Source organism: Mastacembelus armatus, chromosome 1 (assembly GCF_900324485.2).
Source record: "Mastacembelus armatus chromosome 1, fMasArm1.2, whole genome shotgun sequence".
NCBI classification, from domain to species: domain Eukaryota; kingdom Metazoa; phylum Chordata; class Actinopteri; order Synbranchiformes; family Mastacembelidae; genus Mastacembelus; species Mastacembelus armatus.
This window is the reverse complement of record NC_046633.1, coordinates 16,176,290-16,195,303: the sequence shown is the minus strand read 5'-3', so window position 1 is coordinate 16,195,303 and position 19,014 is coordinate 16,176,290. Positions and strand designations below refer to the sequence as shown.

The following is a 19,014-nucleotide window of genomic DNA, read 5'->3' as shown; positions in this document are numbered from 1 at the left end:
GACTAGATCAATATATATAACTAATAAAATTTAATACAAAATGTTTCCATTTACAGAAGACTGTGGAACAGTGGTTTGCACTGTTGCTTCACAGCAAGAAGGGTCAGTGTTTGAATCCTGTTATGTAATTTAACATGTCCTCATCAACAGAAAATGTAATCCAGTCAAAATTTAGCTTCTTGCAAAACTTATTTGCTGTTGCAAATTTTTCTATAGAAACGGAAAGACACAGGATTGACAATTGTGTCCTCAACCCCAAGCAGGAGTGTCATACACCACTGGCAATCACATGTAGGATGCGTGGTGTATGTGTGTGCTCATACATGCACAGGCCCATATGGTGAATGTAATAAACAATGGAAAGTACTACAAAGTGCAGAGCATTGAGGACAGGCTTACATCAGCATCGGAGCAGATGAGATCAGACAGAGAGAGGGGGGAAATAGAAACAGGATTATTGGAGATGCCACATAAATGGACAAAAAGTAATATCACAACAAAAAAAGACAAAATGTATGTCCACAACTGGCTTTTTGTCAAAATATTGTTTTTTTTATCTTTTTTTTTTTTAAATAAATGTTTTATATAAATTGAGTTGAGATGAGAAACTGGCAAAACACATGTTAATGAACATTTTAAGTAAGAAAGAGTTTTATAAAATGACTAAACTTTTCACCATGCTATGCTAAAATGTGTGTGCAAATTAGTATTTATATGACAGTGATTTTGACAGTGGGAGAAACCACGAGACGGGATGGACATGAGCCAACAAATAAAAAAATAAATGATGGCTGTAGATACAGGAGGAGGGATGAAAGAGATCAAGAGAGAGGGATAAGAGAAGGAGGAGCAACAACAGTAGGAGATATGCCTCAGATTATCAACCAGTGTCAGATGATAGAGAGACAGATAAAGTGGAAGCGTGGACAAGAGCGTGACAGGACAGAGAGACAGTGGAAGAGGACATCCCTGTGCATGCAACCTGGGCTGCAAAGATGACTGACGCAAAAAGCGTAGCATCTGTGGAGGTGCCAGAGGGAAAGTTACTGAAGAAGGTCAGTGGATGTCCATGCCAAAATATGACTTATATCCTTCATCCTGTCATTGTTCCTCTTGCAAACTCAGCTTCTTACACTGTGGTCACTCAGGGTTTGTCATCTGAGGCCTGTCTGGCCATGAATGTGCCAGGAAGCAAAACTAAAAGTTTCCATAAATCAGTCATTATTTGATGGTCAACTTTTATTCTAAATTCTCCCAGTGCACGAATTTCTATGAGCTGGTGCATTGCAGGTTAAGTACAGGGCAACTTCACGTCTGGTATGTGTGAGTACACTGAGTGTGGGGATACAACTTCTTGTACTTCAATGTTTTTCTGACATTTTTGTAGAAATTTTGATTCATTAAATTGAAAAAATAGATAAATGCATTTCACTTAATTTGTCTGTCCATTCATTCATAATCATTGCATTGATATTGATCTCCCACATTTTTGATTTTTGTTCTATCCTTCATGTTTAAAATACATACATACCTTGCCCTGTGTGTTTCAACAGGGTTCCATAAAGAAGAAGATTGAGTCATTCAGGCGATGGAGTTCAGCTAGTATCAAGAGGCCTCCAAAGCCAAAGGCCAAGACTCTGAGTCTTTCCTCCTCTGTGGGGGACCCTGATGATCTCTGGCTGCGAGAGGGAGACAGGAGGAAGCTGCGACCCATCGTCGACTCAGTCTTTGGACAGGTAGGGCATTAAAGCCTAGGTGTCTCTGTGTAAGAGCACTTCTAAAAATGGCATCTTTGTCTCTTAGGCTCCAGCAGATCCCTGTGACCCTAAAATAGAAATAAGCGGGTATAGATAATGAATGTATGAATGTCTGTGTCTATGTGGCATTGATGACATGTGCTCTGCTGACACATTTTAATCACTGTGGTTAGATTGTTTTGGATGATTGCGACTCACTACAATGAGTTAAAACAGCACATTTAAGGGAATAAGAACTTTTGATAGTTTGTGAACAAAAGTCTCATTAGTCAGATTTAATCTGGTAATGACATAGAACATTGCATTGATGTCTGGTCTAGCTCTCATTTTGTTTTTTGTTTGTGATTGCACATTCAGATGTGACACCATGTATGCAACACACATACTATATTCATACTGTATTTATGTTTCATGTTTCAAACTATTCCACTGATTAACCCATTTCTTACATGCTCCTCTTCCTTATAATGCATAGAGAGCAGCTTATGCTGAGATGAGAATACACCATAATTTTATTTAACACCCTTAACACATTAATGCAGAGTGACATACTTAAGAGCAGTGGCACAATAATCTACAATTTGTAGATCACAGGTACTGCCAGCAACTATTAATGAAGAACTGAGGGGTGTGAACACAATAGCAATAGTCCTGTGACCCTAGAGTGATCATGCAAGGAAAAAAGCATAAGTACATATAGGAGGATTATTTTTTGATTTCAAGTCAAGATCACATTAAAACATGAATATATACTATAATTAGCTATTTCTGAAACTGTTTCTGATGCTCAGAATAGGCAGTCACTTAATAAATACAAGCCTCAAGCAGAGAAAAACATGTAGACTAAAGCTGAATAAAACAGTGAAATACAGCATATATGCCAAAAAGATAAAAAGCAGAGGGAGGGATGATAACTTAATGAGTCAGAGTGATCAAAGTGTGATTTCAGCACATAATTATTAGGTTGCGAGCAGATCGTCAGAGCTTCAGCTCATAGTTCACACATAGTGGCTATGTGTGGCTATGGGAACAGGTTTAGTATACTCAAAATACCAGAGTAAGAAACAAATAGGATGGCCAAAGTGGATAGAACAGAAATTAATGCAGTCTGCAACTCTACCATCTCTATGAAGTTTCTATTTCAAAGACTAAGCTTTTGTATAAAGTCAATAATTATATATGGATGATCACCAAAGTTGATGACTCCATCTACTGTGTTTGCAATATCTTATAAGACCCAACCATCCCATTCTCTTTGTTCAAATGAATTATATATACACTCAGCAACAGATGGAGTGAATGACGGGGCACTGAAGGGAAGGGAGGGCTGGGATGAGGACTGGTGAGAGATGAATGGTTGAATGTCAACAAGAAACAGAGATTGCAAAATAAAAGGAGATTAAAGCTTTAACGAGCGGAAGGACTAGACTCAAGTTGAGTAGAAGTGCATCAAAGAAGAAATAATACACATGAAGCGCAGGATATTATCAGTCAGATCTTAACTGCAATTAATGTAATGCAATTAAGACTTTAATTTTGTAAGATCAAGTACATCTAATTGAGACTCATGCCGTGACCTGCAGCTTAGTACATGTTTTATACAGGTTTGATCACACAAGTCACAAGTCTATTTCTTACCATCAGATGAAAAATATGGTCAGTTTAACAGAAGATGAACAGAAGTTGGTTTATTCACAGAAACTGTTTAATTATGAGTGAGTGGGCAAATCAACATATATTTAAGTGTGATGAGCACTTTTTATGGCACATTACCCAAATGGAATATTTTCCATTATTTAATGGCCCATTTGGGCTTCTCATCAGACCATAAATATGGCTTAGTAGGTCCCTGCTCTCCTCCTGGAAGGTTTAGTAGGTCACTATCATTTCATAGATCTTCATTGTCCTGATTACCGTAATGAAGAAGATATGTTCCTGATTTACATATGTCTTTGTGTTAAAACATGAAAACTACTTGGTCAGGGTTAGGTACTGAAATGTCTTGGCTAGCTTTATCCAGACCCCTCGTTCCATCCAATTTCTAAACCAGGTCCATCAATATCAGTAGGCAGGCACAGCTTGCTATTGATTATTATGACCTAATAACACCAGTAAACAATGGTTTCTAACATAGGTCACTGCAGCCTACAGAATATTGCCAACGTTGAACGTTTTCATTTCAATGTTTCATGAACAATAGATAATTTTGTTATTTTTATATATATTTTAAAATGTCAAGATAGTAGATGGACGTATACTGTATGTATGAGATGGACGGGCCAGGCCATTAATTTGCTATCAATCAATTTCATAACAACAGGTATGGCTTTAGCTACTCCTAAGCTTGCTTTATATGGTCAATGCTGCTGATCACCATTGAACGTGCTCTCATTGCCTACACCAGTAGGTGTAGTACAGCCCTACTGATCTATTTATATGGGACGTGGTTAATATATATACATATACAATATACAGTGTCTCACAGAAGTGAGTACACCCCTCACATTTTTGTAAATAATTTATTATATCTTTTCATGTGACAACACTGAAGAAATGACACTTTGCTACAATGTAAAGTAGTGAGTGTACAGCTTGTATAACAGTGTAAATTTGCTGTCCCCTCAAAATAACTCAACACACAGCCATTAATGTCTAAACCGCTGGCAACAAAAGTGAGTACACCCCTAAGTGAAAACGTCCAAATTGGGTCCAAAGTGTCAATATTTTGTGTGACCACCATTATTTTCCAGCACTGCCATAACCCTCTTGGGCATGGAGTTCACCAGAGCTTCACGGGTTGCCACTGGAATCCTCTTCCACTCCTCCATGATGACATCACAGAGCTGGTGGATGTTAGAGACCTTGCACTCCTCCACCTTCCGTTTGAGGATGCCCCACAGATGCTCAATAGGGTTTAGGTCTGGAGACATGCTTGGCCAGTCCATCACCTTTACCCTCAGCTTCTTTAGCAAGGCAGTGGTCATCTTGGAGGTGTGTTTGGGGTCGTTATCATGCTGGAATACTGCCCTGTGGCCCAGTCTCCGAAGGGAGGGGATCATGCTCTGCTTCAGTATGTCACAGTACATGTTGGCATTCATGGTTCCCTCAATGAACTGTAGCTCCCCAGTGCCGGCAGCACTCATGCAGCCCCAGACCATGACACTCCCACCACCATGCTTGACTGTAGGCAAGACACACTTTCCTTTGTACTCCTCACCTGGTTGCCGCCAGACACGCTTGACACCATCTGAACCAAATGAGTTTATCTTGGTCTCATCAGACCACAGGACACGGTTCCAGTAATCCATGTCCTTAGTCTGCTTGTCTTCAGCAAACTGTTTGCGGGCTTTCTTGTGCATCATCTTTAGAAGAGGCTTCCTTCTGGGGTGACAGCCATGTAGACCAATTTGATGCAGTGTGTGGCGTATGGTCTGAGCACTGACAGGCTGACCCCCCACCCCTTGAACCTCTGCAGCAATGCTGGCAGCATTCATACGTCTATTTCCCAAAGACAACCTCTGGATATGATGCTGAGCACGTGCACTCAACTTCTTTGGTCGACCATGGAGAGGCCTGTTCTGAGTGGAACCTGTCCTGTTAAACCGCTCTATGGTCTTGGCCACCATGCTGCAGCTCAGTTTCTGGGTCTTGGCAATCTTCTTATAGCCTAGGCCATCTTTATGTAGAGCAACAGTTCTTTTTTCAGATCCTCTGAGAGTTCTCTGCCATGAGGTGCCATGTTGAACTTCCAGCGACCAGTATGACAGACTGAGAGCAATAACACCACATTTAACACACCTGCTTCCCATTCACACCTGAGAGTCACATGACACCGGGGAGGGAAAATGGCTAATTGGGCCCAATTTGGACATTTTCATTTTTAATGGCTGTGTGTTGAGTTATTTTGAGGGGACAGCAAATTTACACTGTTATACAAGCTGTACACTCACTACTTTACATTGTAGAAAAGTGCCATTTCTTCAGTGTTGTCACATGAAAAGATATAATAAATTATTTACAAAAATGTGAGGGGTGTACTCACTTCTGTGAGATACTGTATATACAAACCAATAAAAGGTATACCAATAGAAGGTCTGGCACAAGGATATTGCATCATGTGGACTAAAATGCTGTGTATCAAATCACTTTCCCTTCAATTATTGGCCTGCTCTACTTCCTGAGTCACAGAAGGTAGAAAAACAGTATTTAAAGTAATTTGACAGTTGACAGTTTACAAATCTAGACCTTATAAATGGTTTGGCTGCTTGTGAGTTTTCACAGGCTGGTTAGATACATATCTGTAAACCTGTCTGAATAAGGAGTGTTATGTCTTTGAAGTCTGTTGTTGCACAAGATGTTATTTACAGTCATCCACACAGTTTTGGTTGTTAGTGTTAGTTATTTTCAGCATTCAGTTGGTACCTAAAGCGCCTCACACTATTGTTACATGGAGAATAGTCCCATAAATAGCTATACCTGTCTTAAATGTATGCTATAATAGTATTAGCTCAAAACAATGAAAGCTCATGATCCAAAGAAAGGCTTTGGAAATCAAAAGCTGTGGTAATCTCTTTGTAGACTTGTGTAACAAGCTCCTCTCACCCCTGTTAAAGATATACACTCCTGAAAAAAATCTTAAGACTATGGGAAACATTGTATTCGCATTTCACGCTGGTGGATCTCAACCAAGTTGTAAATAGTGCTTCAAAATGCCAAAAGAAGAAACAGAAGCAAGAACCAAAAAATAGAGAGTAGGCAATTTACTGAAAACTGTGTTTAAACAGGCAAACAGGCTGTTAATCAGCTGATCAAAAGTTTAAGACCATTGCCTTAAAATATGCGCAGAAATCTGGTTTTCATGTCATGTCAAGGCATGACAGGATTGTTGAGCTGCACAATCAAGGCCTCTTACAACACCCTATCGCTGCAGAGGTTGGATGCAGTAAGACAGTCATTTTAAATTTCTTAAAAGATTCTGAGGGTTATGGGACAAAAAAGTCAAGTGGTAGACCCAAAAAAAATTCACCTGCACTGAGCTGGAGGATCCTCGACCCAAATTAAGGCCCTTACTGATGCTGACTGCAGCCCAATAACCTCTCCTGCTCCTTTTTCTTCTTTTAGCATTTTGAAGTAATACTTACAACCTGGTTACAATCCACCCGCATAAAATGCAAATACTTGTAATGTTTCCCCTGGTCTTAAGATTTTGTTCAGGCGTGTTCAGGAGTGGAACATCATCATTTCAACTATAAATAAATTTTGTCAGGAATTTAAGTTCACAGTCAAATGGATTCAGGATAAGTGATTATCCGTTTCATTTTAGGATGTAGTCTTTCGTTTGTTCTAGAGTTATCTGACTCTACTAAAGATAAGCATTTAGTTTTGTGACAGTAGGAAGCGTGCAAACGTCTGAGAAAGAAAGGTCTTGAATATTGAACTGTTTCATTCACACATTTTTAGCATTTTCTCCTTGCAATTTAAAAATTTGCCAAGATCCTGGAAATGTGGAGAACCACTAGATTATATGAAAGATTCTTTATAACAAATTGATAATGTACCTTGATAGATTGTAAAATCTACATTGTGATATTTCAAAACAGACAGGATATTGTGGCAAAAAAATGTATTTTTGTCTAATGATATTTGTGAAATCTTTGATAATTTTTTAATTACATATTAATTACTAAGTATACATTCATAGAGGTAGAAGAATAAGAATTATCTTCATCTTTTTAAAAAAGAAAACTTTTTAGAAAAAATATTGGTTTAGTTTATACCAGTTTGTATTGCAGTAATCACATAACAAATTACAGATTTAAACAGCAAACAATGTGTAGTTGATACAAGAAATGAGAACAATGTTACTAAAACAAGAGCAGCTTTAGTAGACAGATTTAAAAGTGGGTTAGCTGATGGACTATTACCACCAGGGCAATCTGAGCAGCAACAGTTGTGCCCTATACTCATAGATACAGATAAAGAACACACAGTTCCAGCCCTTCTGTGAGTTTCTATCCCTTCATCCTATTTTTTGCAACAAATATCTAATCCGAAAGACTCCAGGATTCATAGGAAACTCATATCTAACTTCTAGGTCACATGAAAATACAAAAACAAAACCTGGACATGTGCAAAAGGCATTATCCTCCATTTGGAAATTGGTAAGTGAGCGAGAATGAGAGCAGGGAATGAGGGACAATCCAAACAGCTACATGTGGTTTTATTCTGTGAAATGATGTCAGGTTAATTTGAAATCCTCTGCTGAACGTACCAACACTTTCCCTTGTATGAACTCTTGCTCTACAGTAAGTTCAAGTATTAATAGATGATATGTAAGCACAGCTTTCATTTTTTTCTTTCCTTCCACTCCCTGTCATGTCTGTACTCTCACTGTTTTCTGTGGATCATACAGTTTGCATATACCCATATTTGCTGAAATGGTGTTAAATTGACACATTCACTATGTCCATCAGCCATGGTGGGACATACTGCTTTCACTGGAGAACAGTGCAACCTGCTAGTGTCAGTATGAGACAATAACTGGATTCATGCACAAAAACTACATAATTATGTTTTGGTGCATGTCTTTTGTTTGATGCACAAGTACTCAGGTGTAGTGTATACTGGGCTTTTAGTGCATATTTTGTGATAAATGTTTCCCTGTTGCTGGAAACAAGGTTGATGAGGTTGCAGGCCATGAAAACTAAAACAATGGGCTGCAGTCTTATGGGATAATTCTCAGCACTTTCCACATTAAACTGCATCATTTTTCGATATTAAAAAAAAGTGATTAGTGCAGCTTTACACCTGCAGTAACTTTGATGTTGACCATCAGAGGACAGTGGAATCTTCAACCTTTATCAGTTTGCAGTGGGCCATTTTAGGATTGAAAACTGCCTTCATTTTTTTAGACTGTGTTTGACTGAAGTGAGTATCTGCATAGTGCAATTTGTAGGTCACCCTATTTACTTCATATAAACTGATTTAAAACCAAAAATTTGTGTTTGTGTGTCAGCGTGCATATGTAAGCATGCAAATACACATGGATGTTTGACCTGATCTGACAAAAGCTGTAGTGTAGTATTGCATGCAAAATCCCGACTTTTGGAATATGGCCATCATGTTGCTTACTGCACTAGCACTGGATTTTCTGTTGGCCTGTCTTCTATACTTGTCTTTCAGGCATCTGTTGTGCTTGCTGTTGTCGAGGGATGGAGCCTGAATTCTCACCCAACTGCTCTGTTTTGGGCTTTATGCTCTGACTGAGAAGCCTTGTGTTCACACAAAGCTGCTGAATGTGATATGTTGTCAGTGCTTCTGTTTTTTCCCACTTTGATTTTCAGTAAGTGCTTGTCAACTTTTTGGTGTATCTTTTTGCATTTATGCAAAACATCTTCACTTAATGCCACCCAAAGCCAATGTACCAGTTAATCTGAAGCATTCGCTGCCTGTTTGTGAAATATATGATAGAAAGCAACACAGAGGAAAAACCCATTACAGGACTGCAGCTTCAATTTACTAATCTGGTGGGTATCCAGCTGGATCAGTGGGCTAGGGCACATACTGTTATATAACCAAGATATGTGGATGCATAGCTGTTGTGGTAAGTCATCTTATCAGTCTTTGTCCTCTGTATTTAATAGATTCTCTGTGGGATTTTTTTATTTTCAGTCCCCATTGAGGGGATGGGCTGGAGGGTCAGAAGGAGAACCTTGTCTCTGGTACGGATTCAGCAACCAGGTCACTGGTGTTTGTCAGTATTTCTTAACTCACAATTCCACAGTGATGTCTCTCCTCTTTTTACGCTGTTTAAAAACATGCAAAACACTTCACAGATCACCTAAAATGATGTACTGGTGTCTTCAGTAGTAAGATAATATGCTGACATCTAGTGGTGGTTTTTAAGTATCACAGTTGAGAACAATTTTTTTTTTTTACAGTAGAGAACAAATTCATATTTGCATTTGCAGTTGAGCTTTGCTGCACTCTACTGGTGTTATACTGATACTGTAAAGTATAGGGCAGCTACTCCAGAATTAATCTTTATCCATGCAAAATTACCACCTACAACAAAGTTAGTTTATAATGTCTAAATGCCCAGTTATTTATAGAATAAGAGCAGGACACACCTACACCACCTACACCACTGCACTAAAACAGTGGTGTAGGAACTATACAGACAGTATAATGGGGTTAAATTCATGAACAGCTAAAGGGAAGAGAGTAGTTCCATAGGCAGATATGGGGACATATGGAAAGATAGAAAGAAATCTGTTAGTTCGTCTGAACTGACTGTGAAGGATTAGGGCTGGAGGTGCTCAGTGCTGGCCTGACACATACTGCACTAATCTCTGTCTCACATACAGCACCGCACTACAGTCGGGAAGACACACACGTACATCATATATAACATATGAACTGTATATGAGATGTGAGAAATCAAATGCACACAAAAAACAACTGATCATAATCTTAATATCTAATGAGGTTGGGCTAAATTTAACAAATACAGTTATGGTTCATCAGACAACATGAAAGTATTGTATATACAGAATGAGCAGCATGAACATGCTTTTAAAAATTTCCAGTTAAAGCATTTAAGTAAACCAATTAACTGTGCAAATTTACCAATAACTGTAGCTGTGGCAGTTTCAGGATGAAAAGAAAGGGAAAAAAGGAATAAAGAAGTAGAAAGAAGCAAAGGGGAAAGGATGGAAATGATTAAAGAGTAAAATGTATGAGAAAAACCTGTCAAGGAAGACTGCACAAATTATGGCCAGAGTTATCTGATTTTTTAAGCAATTAGTAAACAGGGTTAGGGTTAGGAAGTATGAACAATTTTTCTGGAATTATAGTGAAGGAGAAGCAGAAACCAATTTCTAGTTATTTTTGTGATATTTACAGTCATTTACTCTTATGTGCACTTACATATGGGCGGCTGGTGAATTTGACCAGATTTCTGAAGAGGTGCTTCAATAAGCAGAGGAGCCGTAGCTAAAGTACCACTGAGTCCTCTGTGCTTTGTCTGGGAGTTCTGGGGGGTTATAATGTCATAGGACTACTTTACAGTTTCATTTGCATCATTATACTTATTTTGATGTTTTATTTTGGTCCATTAAGGCTGATATAAAAGTTTTAGACTAAATGTAGCTGCTTTAGGCAAAAAAAAATAAAAAATTAAATGAAAATGAAAGCAATTTAGTGTTTTCTACCAGAACAGATCATCAGACAAAAGCAAGATTATCTTTTTTGAAAATGTAAACGGTCAAATTTTTCATTAACAGAAATTATAAATATGTAAAATTTTTCTTAATTTTATAATTAGCCCCAAACTTTCAAGTTTGATGCTTCAGAAATTGAGACTAAATATAACTGTTCAATTAAAATCAACTAATTAAAATGAAAATAATTTAGTATTTTATACTAGAATTATATATCTGACACCACATTATGATGTAGACGAAGTCATATTTACATTAAACGTAATAAACAGATAAATTAATAAATGAGAATTCCTCTGCTATTCCGAAATGTTAGTTGGATGGGATTCTACTTGGGAATTTGGAGAAATCACTGATCGGCCTGACACTGAACTGAGGTAAACCTTTTCTTTCTTGCTATAATTTACGATATGCCTCCTCACTTTGGTCTTCCAACATTTACACAAGTACTTTCTTGAGGTTATGTTGTCACATCCTTCTCTTTCTATTTCTTTTTGTTTAAAAGAATAATGAAAATATTCTTCTTCTATTCCTCCCATTTCAACTCTGTACTCCCATGGTCTGTCAGCGTAACTCTTTCTCTCTAATCTGAAATGCCACGGATTAAACAGGCAGCCAACTCTACGTCCATAATTCTACCATCCCCCTTTCTCTCTCTCTCTTGGTCTCTGTCACATTCACTCACACACACAGAGAGAGAGACTGGTCATTTTAAGATCATAAGCATGATGTTTGAGAGGCAGACAGGGGAAGGTGGGTGGGATGGATTAGATTAAGTTGGTCGAAATTCAGCGGATAACTCATGGTGAGAGGGGGTGACAGATAAACAGGGGGAAAATGTGTGTTTGTGTGAGAGAGAAGCAGAGGGAGATAGAGAGAGAAAACGGTCGAGTCATGCAATCAGAGCCAGAGTTTGGCAGCAGCAGGTTGTTTCAGCCCAGATATGACCCGGCTCTCCCACTTCATCCCTGCTGCTAGTCTATAATATCACACAGCAAACATCTCAAAGCTCATCATGAAAGCCTCCAACAGCCTATAGGAGTTTAGCATTTAATGCGACATCATTTCCTTAATTGTCTCTTATTGGACCAATAGGATCTGGGACTGTAGTACGTGTGCTGAGAGGAGTTGCTGCCTTTAGTAGTGCTGCAAGTGGAAACATTTGCCTTCACCTTGCTGTAGTGGATATAGAATGGACCTTTGACTTTGATGTGACTGTTGAGAAGAAGAGAAGAGAAAGAGGAAAATAAGCAGCACAGAAGTGTGGGGTCAAAGAGGGAAGGGAGGGGGAAGGACAGGAAGGAGAGGTCAGGGTGATGGGAAACATCAACAAGACATCTAAAAAAAACAGTAAAAAGAAGAAGGTAAGAATTAAATCAGTTGTTTTTACTTGAGAAAAATGTATTTATCAAAATGAGTTTGAACTCAGCTTAGATATTTTGTGAATGTCCATATCTAAAGAATTTGTGAAAGGTAGTCACAACCCTGACATTTGAGCATTTAAGTTTGTAAACCACTTTTATGTTATCATTCAATTTTGTGATGCATTTTGTTTCTAATATACAACATCAATAAATCTAAATTTTAAAATTTGGCTTATGATTGGCAACATATAGAAAGTTGCCTATAGTCTACATCATTGCAGGTAGTGGTAGTGAAGTCGTAACTGTTTGCTAATCTAGTTGGTTAACCTTCTCCAAGGGTGTGTCACTTGTTGAACGAAGCGGTGCCCCATTGGCTGCTGCAATGCTGGGGGGCCTAGGTGGTGAAGGTGAGGTGGACACAGAGGACGAGGATGAGCGAGGAAGCGAGCGGGAGTTTGATGAGCCCCTGTGCGCTCTGGTCAAGAACTGCAACATGCTGCACAACATAGTGGGGCCTGCTTGTATCTTCCTCAGACAGGGCTTCGCTCAGAGTCAGCTTGTATGTATGCCATTCACACACCCGCACACACACTGTACAGCATTATCACAGCCAAAATCTCCCATGAATCTCTTTATTCAACCATTTTAACAAACCCCTGACTGTCCAAAGGAAGGTGAAGTGAAGGAGGCATTCATCCATTTAGTGTACCATCATCACAGCCTCCTCCTCGTTTCTCCGCTAATGAGAAGTTCACCCCCTGGGTTCCAACAACCATCAATCATATATATCGCCACACCTCATTACAATTTAAGTGCACAATTGCACAAGAACCTCTGTTACTGAATAGTTAGGTGTATCAGTGTTTTAAAGAAAGAAATTAAACTGTAGATCATATAGAATCCTGTGCAATAAAAAAGAAAATAATTAGCAATATAACAGATTGTACTGATAATGACCTCACAGTTTGTCCAGGCTGTAATTTAGATCATAAATCCAACCCTTCTAATGATACTGACGATCTTATGCACCCCTCTTATTTCAGTTATATGCCTTATGTGGCAATGGCAAAGATCAATGGAGTAATTTCCTGACTGTGCAGCGAGCAGCACTAATTGAAAAAAGCCATTAGGGTGGTGATGTGCTCACTGATCACTTGCGCTTTACTGAGCTATAGGCTCCTGAGATAGTGGAAGACCTTGGGCTGAGGAGAAATGCAGGATTTAGTGCTACAACTGCATTCTGTTACTGTAAACTGTTTAGTTCATAGCTGATCTTTTTGATGAATTAGTCATTGTAATGAAAGGTCTTAGAAGTGTTTTGTATTTTATCTATCATTAATATTTTTGTTTGACCTCTAGAAGAGACAAGCTATAGAATTTTTATGCTGTTTTACTATGACAAATATGAAGTTGCAGCCAGGAGCGTGTTATCTTAACTTAACATAAGGGGAGCAGCTTAACTTGCTCGATGAAGGTTTGTGTGCTGGATTTACCAGGAACAACGACTTTCCGGATAACCTGGCAATGTCACAGTGTCAAGAAGATTCCAGGAAGTAAACTGTACCAGGTCACGAAATACATAAAACCTCACAAACCACATCATTTAGATTTTACACTTTTTTGTACAGATTAAACAAATGAAATATAACATGTTAATGACTGAGCTTTACAACGCTATGATGGCAATTTGTATTATTTCCACATTGCTCCGGGAGTGGCTTCCCCTTGTTTCTAGTCTTTTCTGCTCACATTTCAGTTCAGTCTGTACATGCGTGGCACCTCAATGTTGTACACACTGACACCGCATACAGTCACTTACAAATATGATTGTGAAAGACCAACACAAAAAGATGGACATTGATAACAAACTGGAATTGATCCAGTTTGTTATCAATCTGTAATGTGAACATAGTCTTGGACGCATTACCATGAAACATTCATGGTCCCCCTCTAATGCATTGTAATAATCTTGGTGATCTCCAAAATCCATCTGCTTTGCATCTACTGTTGCACTATTATCAGGTGGCATGATGGCACAAAACACTTAAGATACATCAAACATGCACAGTTAACTTTTACCATTGATCACTGTGAAATAGACGGAAATCATTGACAAAGATCACAGACTGATCTATGGAGAGGATAATACTGAAAGTCTGTACTGGGTATAGACCTCAAATAATCCCCTTAGTTCCCTAAAATGGCAAACTATAAATAAGTTTTAGACTGAATGCTTCTTTTGGAGCAGAGGTTCTAGTTTGTTCCCTTGTCCCCTGGTGACAGCAAATTTTGCGGCATGAGAGGATTACTGGAATCTTTCCTGAAGCAAACTGTGGCGTCGACATGTCTTTGTTGCCGAAGTGCTGCTGTTAAGTGAACAATGATAGTGGTTTGGAAATGAAAGCAAAAAATGCAAACAAGGAAAATATTTGCTGCCTCTGTGGCTAAACTTGTCTCCACCTCACAAAAGTTTGCTGAAATAGTATGTGTGTGTTTCACCTCACGCAGGTTTGTTAATGTTCATTAAATCAAGTGCTGGCCAGACTGCAATACAGACACAGATGAAAAAAAAAAAATCAGCAGCAGATAGGGAATGAAAAACTGATAAGCATTCGTGATTTGTAATACAATTTACCACTGTAATCTCCCTGTTTCTCTCCCCTGCATCCTCTAATCCCAGCCTGTATTATTCCTGCTGCCGATGTCACAGCCTCACGAAACACATTGCAAACAAATCTATCCTGGCATCACCTTGTGTCAAAGCCAGCACACGCTGAAACCAATTCAACAGCAACTGCAAACTGTTTTTAGTATGTGTGTGCTGATTATGTCCCATTTTCTTTCATCTATTTTTGAATATAATGGTTTTTCTTTTTTTTTTTTTTTATTTGCAAAACTCCATTACATTTTAGTTTTCACCAAATTACTTAAGTACATGTTAAGCTGTGGTGGCTTCTTTGGTTTCTCAGAATTAATCAACATACTGTACTGTACAAATCCTTACGTGTGTGTAGATGTCTGTGCCTTGGGTGTGTGTTTGGGAATAGAGAGAAAGGCTAAAAGGAGTTTCCATTTGATGGCATTTAATACATTTCAAGTGCTTGCTCTGGAGCATATGCTCAGCAGAGTTTCAAGATCAGAATGAGATTTGACATGAGACTGTGTAGGAGAATGACTAAAAAGTTTATTAGGGTCACTCAGCTCACAAAACAAACAGTCCTGTAATAGTATCTCTGTTGGATGAACATGGAACATAGATGCTTCACAGAGAAAGGAGTAAAGGAGCAGCAGTCGAAGATAATGCAGCAGAGTGTTTCCAGTATGTTTTGCCATTGTGATTGTCTGTGTAAAATACAGCAAGATACATAAAAAGAGAGACTGAAAGTATGTGAATAACCTGCTTGACTGGCTGTCACTTTCTCTGCCCTGTCTTCTGTCCACATCCCTGCAGGACAGAGATCTACGACCAGAGGAAATGGAAGGTACAGATATCCAAAGCTTAATCCAAATCCTCACTCCATCTCTCGCTCCGTCAGTCGTTCCTGTCTTCTTCCTGTCTGACTGTGAAAACTTGTGCTTTACTGTATCTTAAAGACTTTCCTGACTCTGCCCCCTCTTTGAATGTCAGCAGTGTAAACCAGGAGAACTGTGTAAGCTCAAAGTGAAGGATTAATTTTCAAAGGAAGTATTATTCTTCTACTTTCCCATTCTTGACAATGCTCAGGTCTGACTCACACTTTCACTCTACATTCACAGGAATGTAATTTGTGATTTGATTATGGAAGAAAAAGAATGAATAGAAATTCAATACATTTGGTAAAATAAAGAAATCGCTTGACCCAGACATGAGATACACAAATACTGACAGCTTGGTTAAAGAAATTGGGTGGTACTTTCTCTTGAGCCAGCTGTTGTAAAGGGATTAGGAGTAGTAATGCTTTTTACCAACATTGTAAGTCATTTCTTAGAGCACGTTTATGGTTGCCAGGTTTTAAAACATTGTTCCAGCTGATGCCCATCCTTTTTATTTGATAATAATTCAGGTAAATGAGTAATTCACTGACTATCATTGCTCTCTATAACATTACAGGACATTAACAAAAACCAGCAATATTGTAAAGTTTCTCACATCAATGCATTAAACAAATGTAAATGCCATATTTTAATTCAGATTTCTACATTGTTTTCTATCACTTGAAGTCTAATATTTGCATATTTTCATTTACTGATTTTCTGAAATTATGGTTAAAATTTGCACTGAACAAAATAATAAAGCAGTTACTTGGAGCTTATAAAACAATTTAGGAAATATCACATACAAAGAGGAAAGATTTGCATAAGACACACAAGATACAGCTAGTCTATTAGGGACTAACTGCCTCAATCACAACCATAGACAAATATCAAATTATGTAAATAACACAATGTGTAAAATTACAATTTTTTCAAGTGTGTCTCTCTGTCTGTCACTCATTGACTAATTTTCCTCAAACTGTACACACCTTCCCTGCAGAGCTGCGTGAGGCCTTCAGTGAGTTTGACAAAGACAGGGATGGCTTCATCAGCTGTAAGGACCTTGGCGAGTGCATGAGGACTATGGGATACATGCCAACAGAGATGGAACTGATCGAACTCAGCCAGCAGATCTGTGAGGCCTGCATACATCAGCACGCATACAAACATAAAGAGAGCCATGCATGCAGCCAAAACAAAAAAAACAAAAAAAAAACATTGTCATTTTTTTCAAACCCAGAGGGACTGTGGACAGGGACTAGAAATTAAATCTATGTCTATTGAACAGGACCCAACCTTCCGCATACCTTACCAGTGTTTCTGAAAGTCAGTGCAAAGTACTGTAAAGTACTGTATTACTGACATACTGGGAACTTGTCATGTTTCATGTATGCTGTATTATTCAGCGTTTTACATAACACACATGCACACATGGACGCAATACACTGACTGCTATTGTGCTATTGTGTAGTTTGGTTGTATTCTATCTGGTACTGATGGAGCTTTTTCATATAAGAACCTTGTGTTAGAAAAAGGTGTCATGGATCACTTTAGTTCTTAACATACTGAACTAACTGCTTTTTGCCCTATAGGTGGGGGCAGAGTGGACTTTGAGGACTTTGTAGAACTGATGGGTCCCAAGATGCTTGCTGAGACTGCAGACATGATTGGCGTTAAGGAGTTGAGAGATGCCTTCAGAGAGGTCTGTAATGATTTTTTAGTCAAACAGATCATCGACATAATGCCCTCTGGGGTCCATTAATTACCCCCCTGTTATATGAACTCCACCTCTAATGTATTTTGTCTTAATTCTGTTTACCTCATCAATCTTCTTTCCCAGTTTGACTCTGATGGCGATGGTCAGATAAGCCTTGGGGAGTTGAGAGAAGCCATGAAGAAGCTGATGGGCGAGCAGCTCAACCACAGAGAGATCGACGAAATCCTGCGAGATGTAGACCTAAATGGGGATGGACAGGTGGACTTTGAAGGTGAGTTATTAGTATTTTAGCTCCAGTACAGAAGCTGGAGGAAAAAACAGAGGAAATGAAGAAATATGTGTCTGTCATATGGAAAAGGAAAATAAAATTCTTGAAAAGAGAACCGCTAAAAGTGAAAATATGTTTTTCCTTAATAACAACACATCTTGACTCTCCACAGAGTTTGTGCGAATGATGTCACGCTGACTCTCCACAAACCTCACTCTGCTGCAGTAATCAACATGGGACAGACTACACACTGTTACTTATTTTTGATGTATAACAATGTAGTGGTGTTACCTCTTTAATGTCTCAAGTACAAGAGAATCCCCTCAGTGTGCTAGTGTTGTATGGATGCAATAATTTTGTAACATGTAAGATTAAATCAGAGATAACAGAGTAATAACGCAGCAAGCAGATGGTCTGAGCAGTTATTATATCCAAACACTTATCTCATGTTCCTCCCTTCGGTTGTCGTCTGTGAGATTTCTACCTCTGCCTCTGGATATAAATGCTTTGTTTGAAAGCAGTGCGGTCAAAATAAAAGCCAAAAAATCTGAATGGACAGATACTATAAGATGTGGAGTTTTGTTTGTAATAAACTAACTCTTTAAATATACAGTTTACTACACTACATGATGTGAACCTGAAGTGATGCCACATCTAAAATCTTCAGTATTCAAAGTTGAATTTAGGTGTTTATGACTGTGATTTTGTAAAGTTATGGTAGCATATCTAAAAATAGAGAAAATACATGAAGTTACTGTGCACTTTTGACATATTTCAGCTAATGAAGGCAAATTCTTACACATTCTGTAATTTTTAATGTCTAATATCCTTTTGATAGAGATTTAATAACATCAGCAAATAATTTCCACACTTGTATGCAACATCTGTCTACAGTCCAAGTTTATTAAATGCAAGTATATAATTATATTTAATGTTTTATTTGTAAGTGTTCAACAGGTCCGATGTTTAAAAATGCATTGTAATTAAGAAGTAAATAAGACTTCCACAATCGACTGTAGTTTTTATTGACCAGACCAGAATTTATTTCTTTTTTTCCCATATATTAACTGGATTCTCTTTTGATGCGGAAATTGAAATTGGCTTCTATAAGATTATTCGGCTTCACTTTTTCCTATGGCTCCTGGTTTTGTGCAGTTTCCACACATTAGGCATA

General features: G+C 38.3%; 1 protein-coding gene across 1 annotated transcript; it reads left to right on the top strand.

The window, feature by feature from the left end:
• The first annotated feature begins 801 nt into the window (after positions 1-801).
• On the top strand, positions 802-18,186 carry cabp2a (calcium binding protein 2a). Its single transcript, XM_026303469.1, has 7 exons — positions 802-1,055; positions 1,554-1,736; positions 15,794-15,824; positions 16,856-16,990; positions 17,448-17,557; positions 17,696-17,843; positions 18,013-18,186. Exons 1-7 carry the CDS (start codon positions 996-998, stop codon positions 18,036-18,038), a joined length of 693 nt encoding a protein of 230 aa, XP_026159254.1. The 5' UTR covers positions 802-995; the 3' UTR covers positions 18,039-18,186.
• The last annotated feature ends 828 nt before the right edge of the window (positions 18,187-19,014 follow it).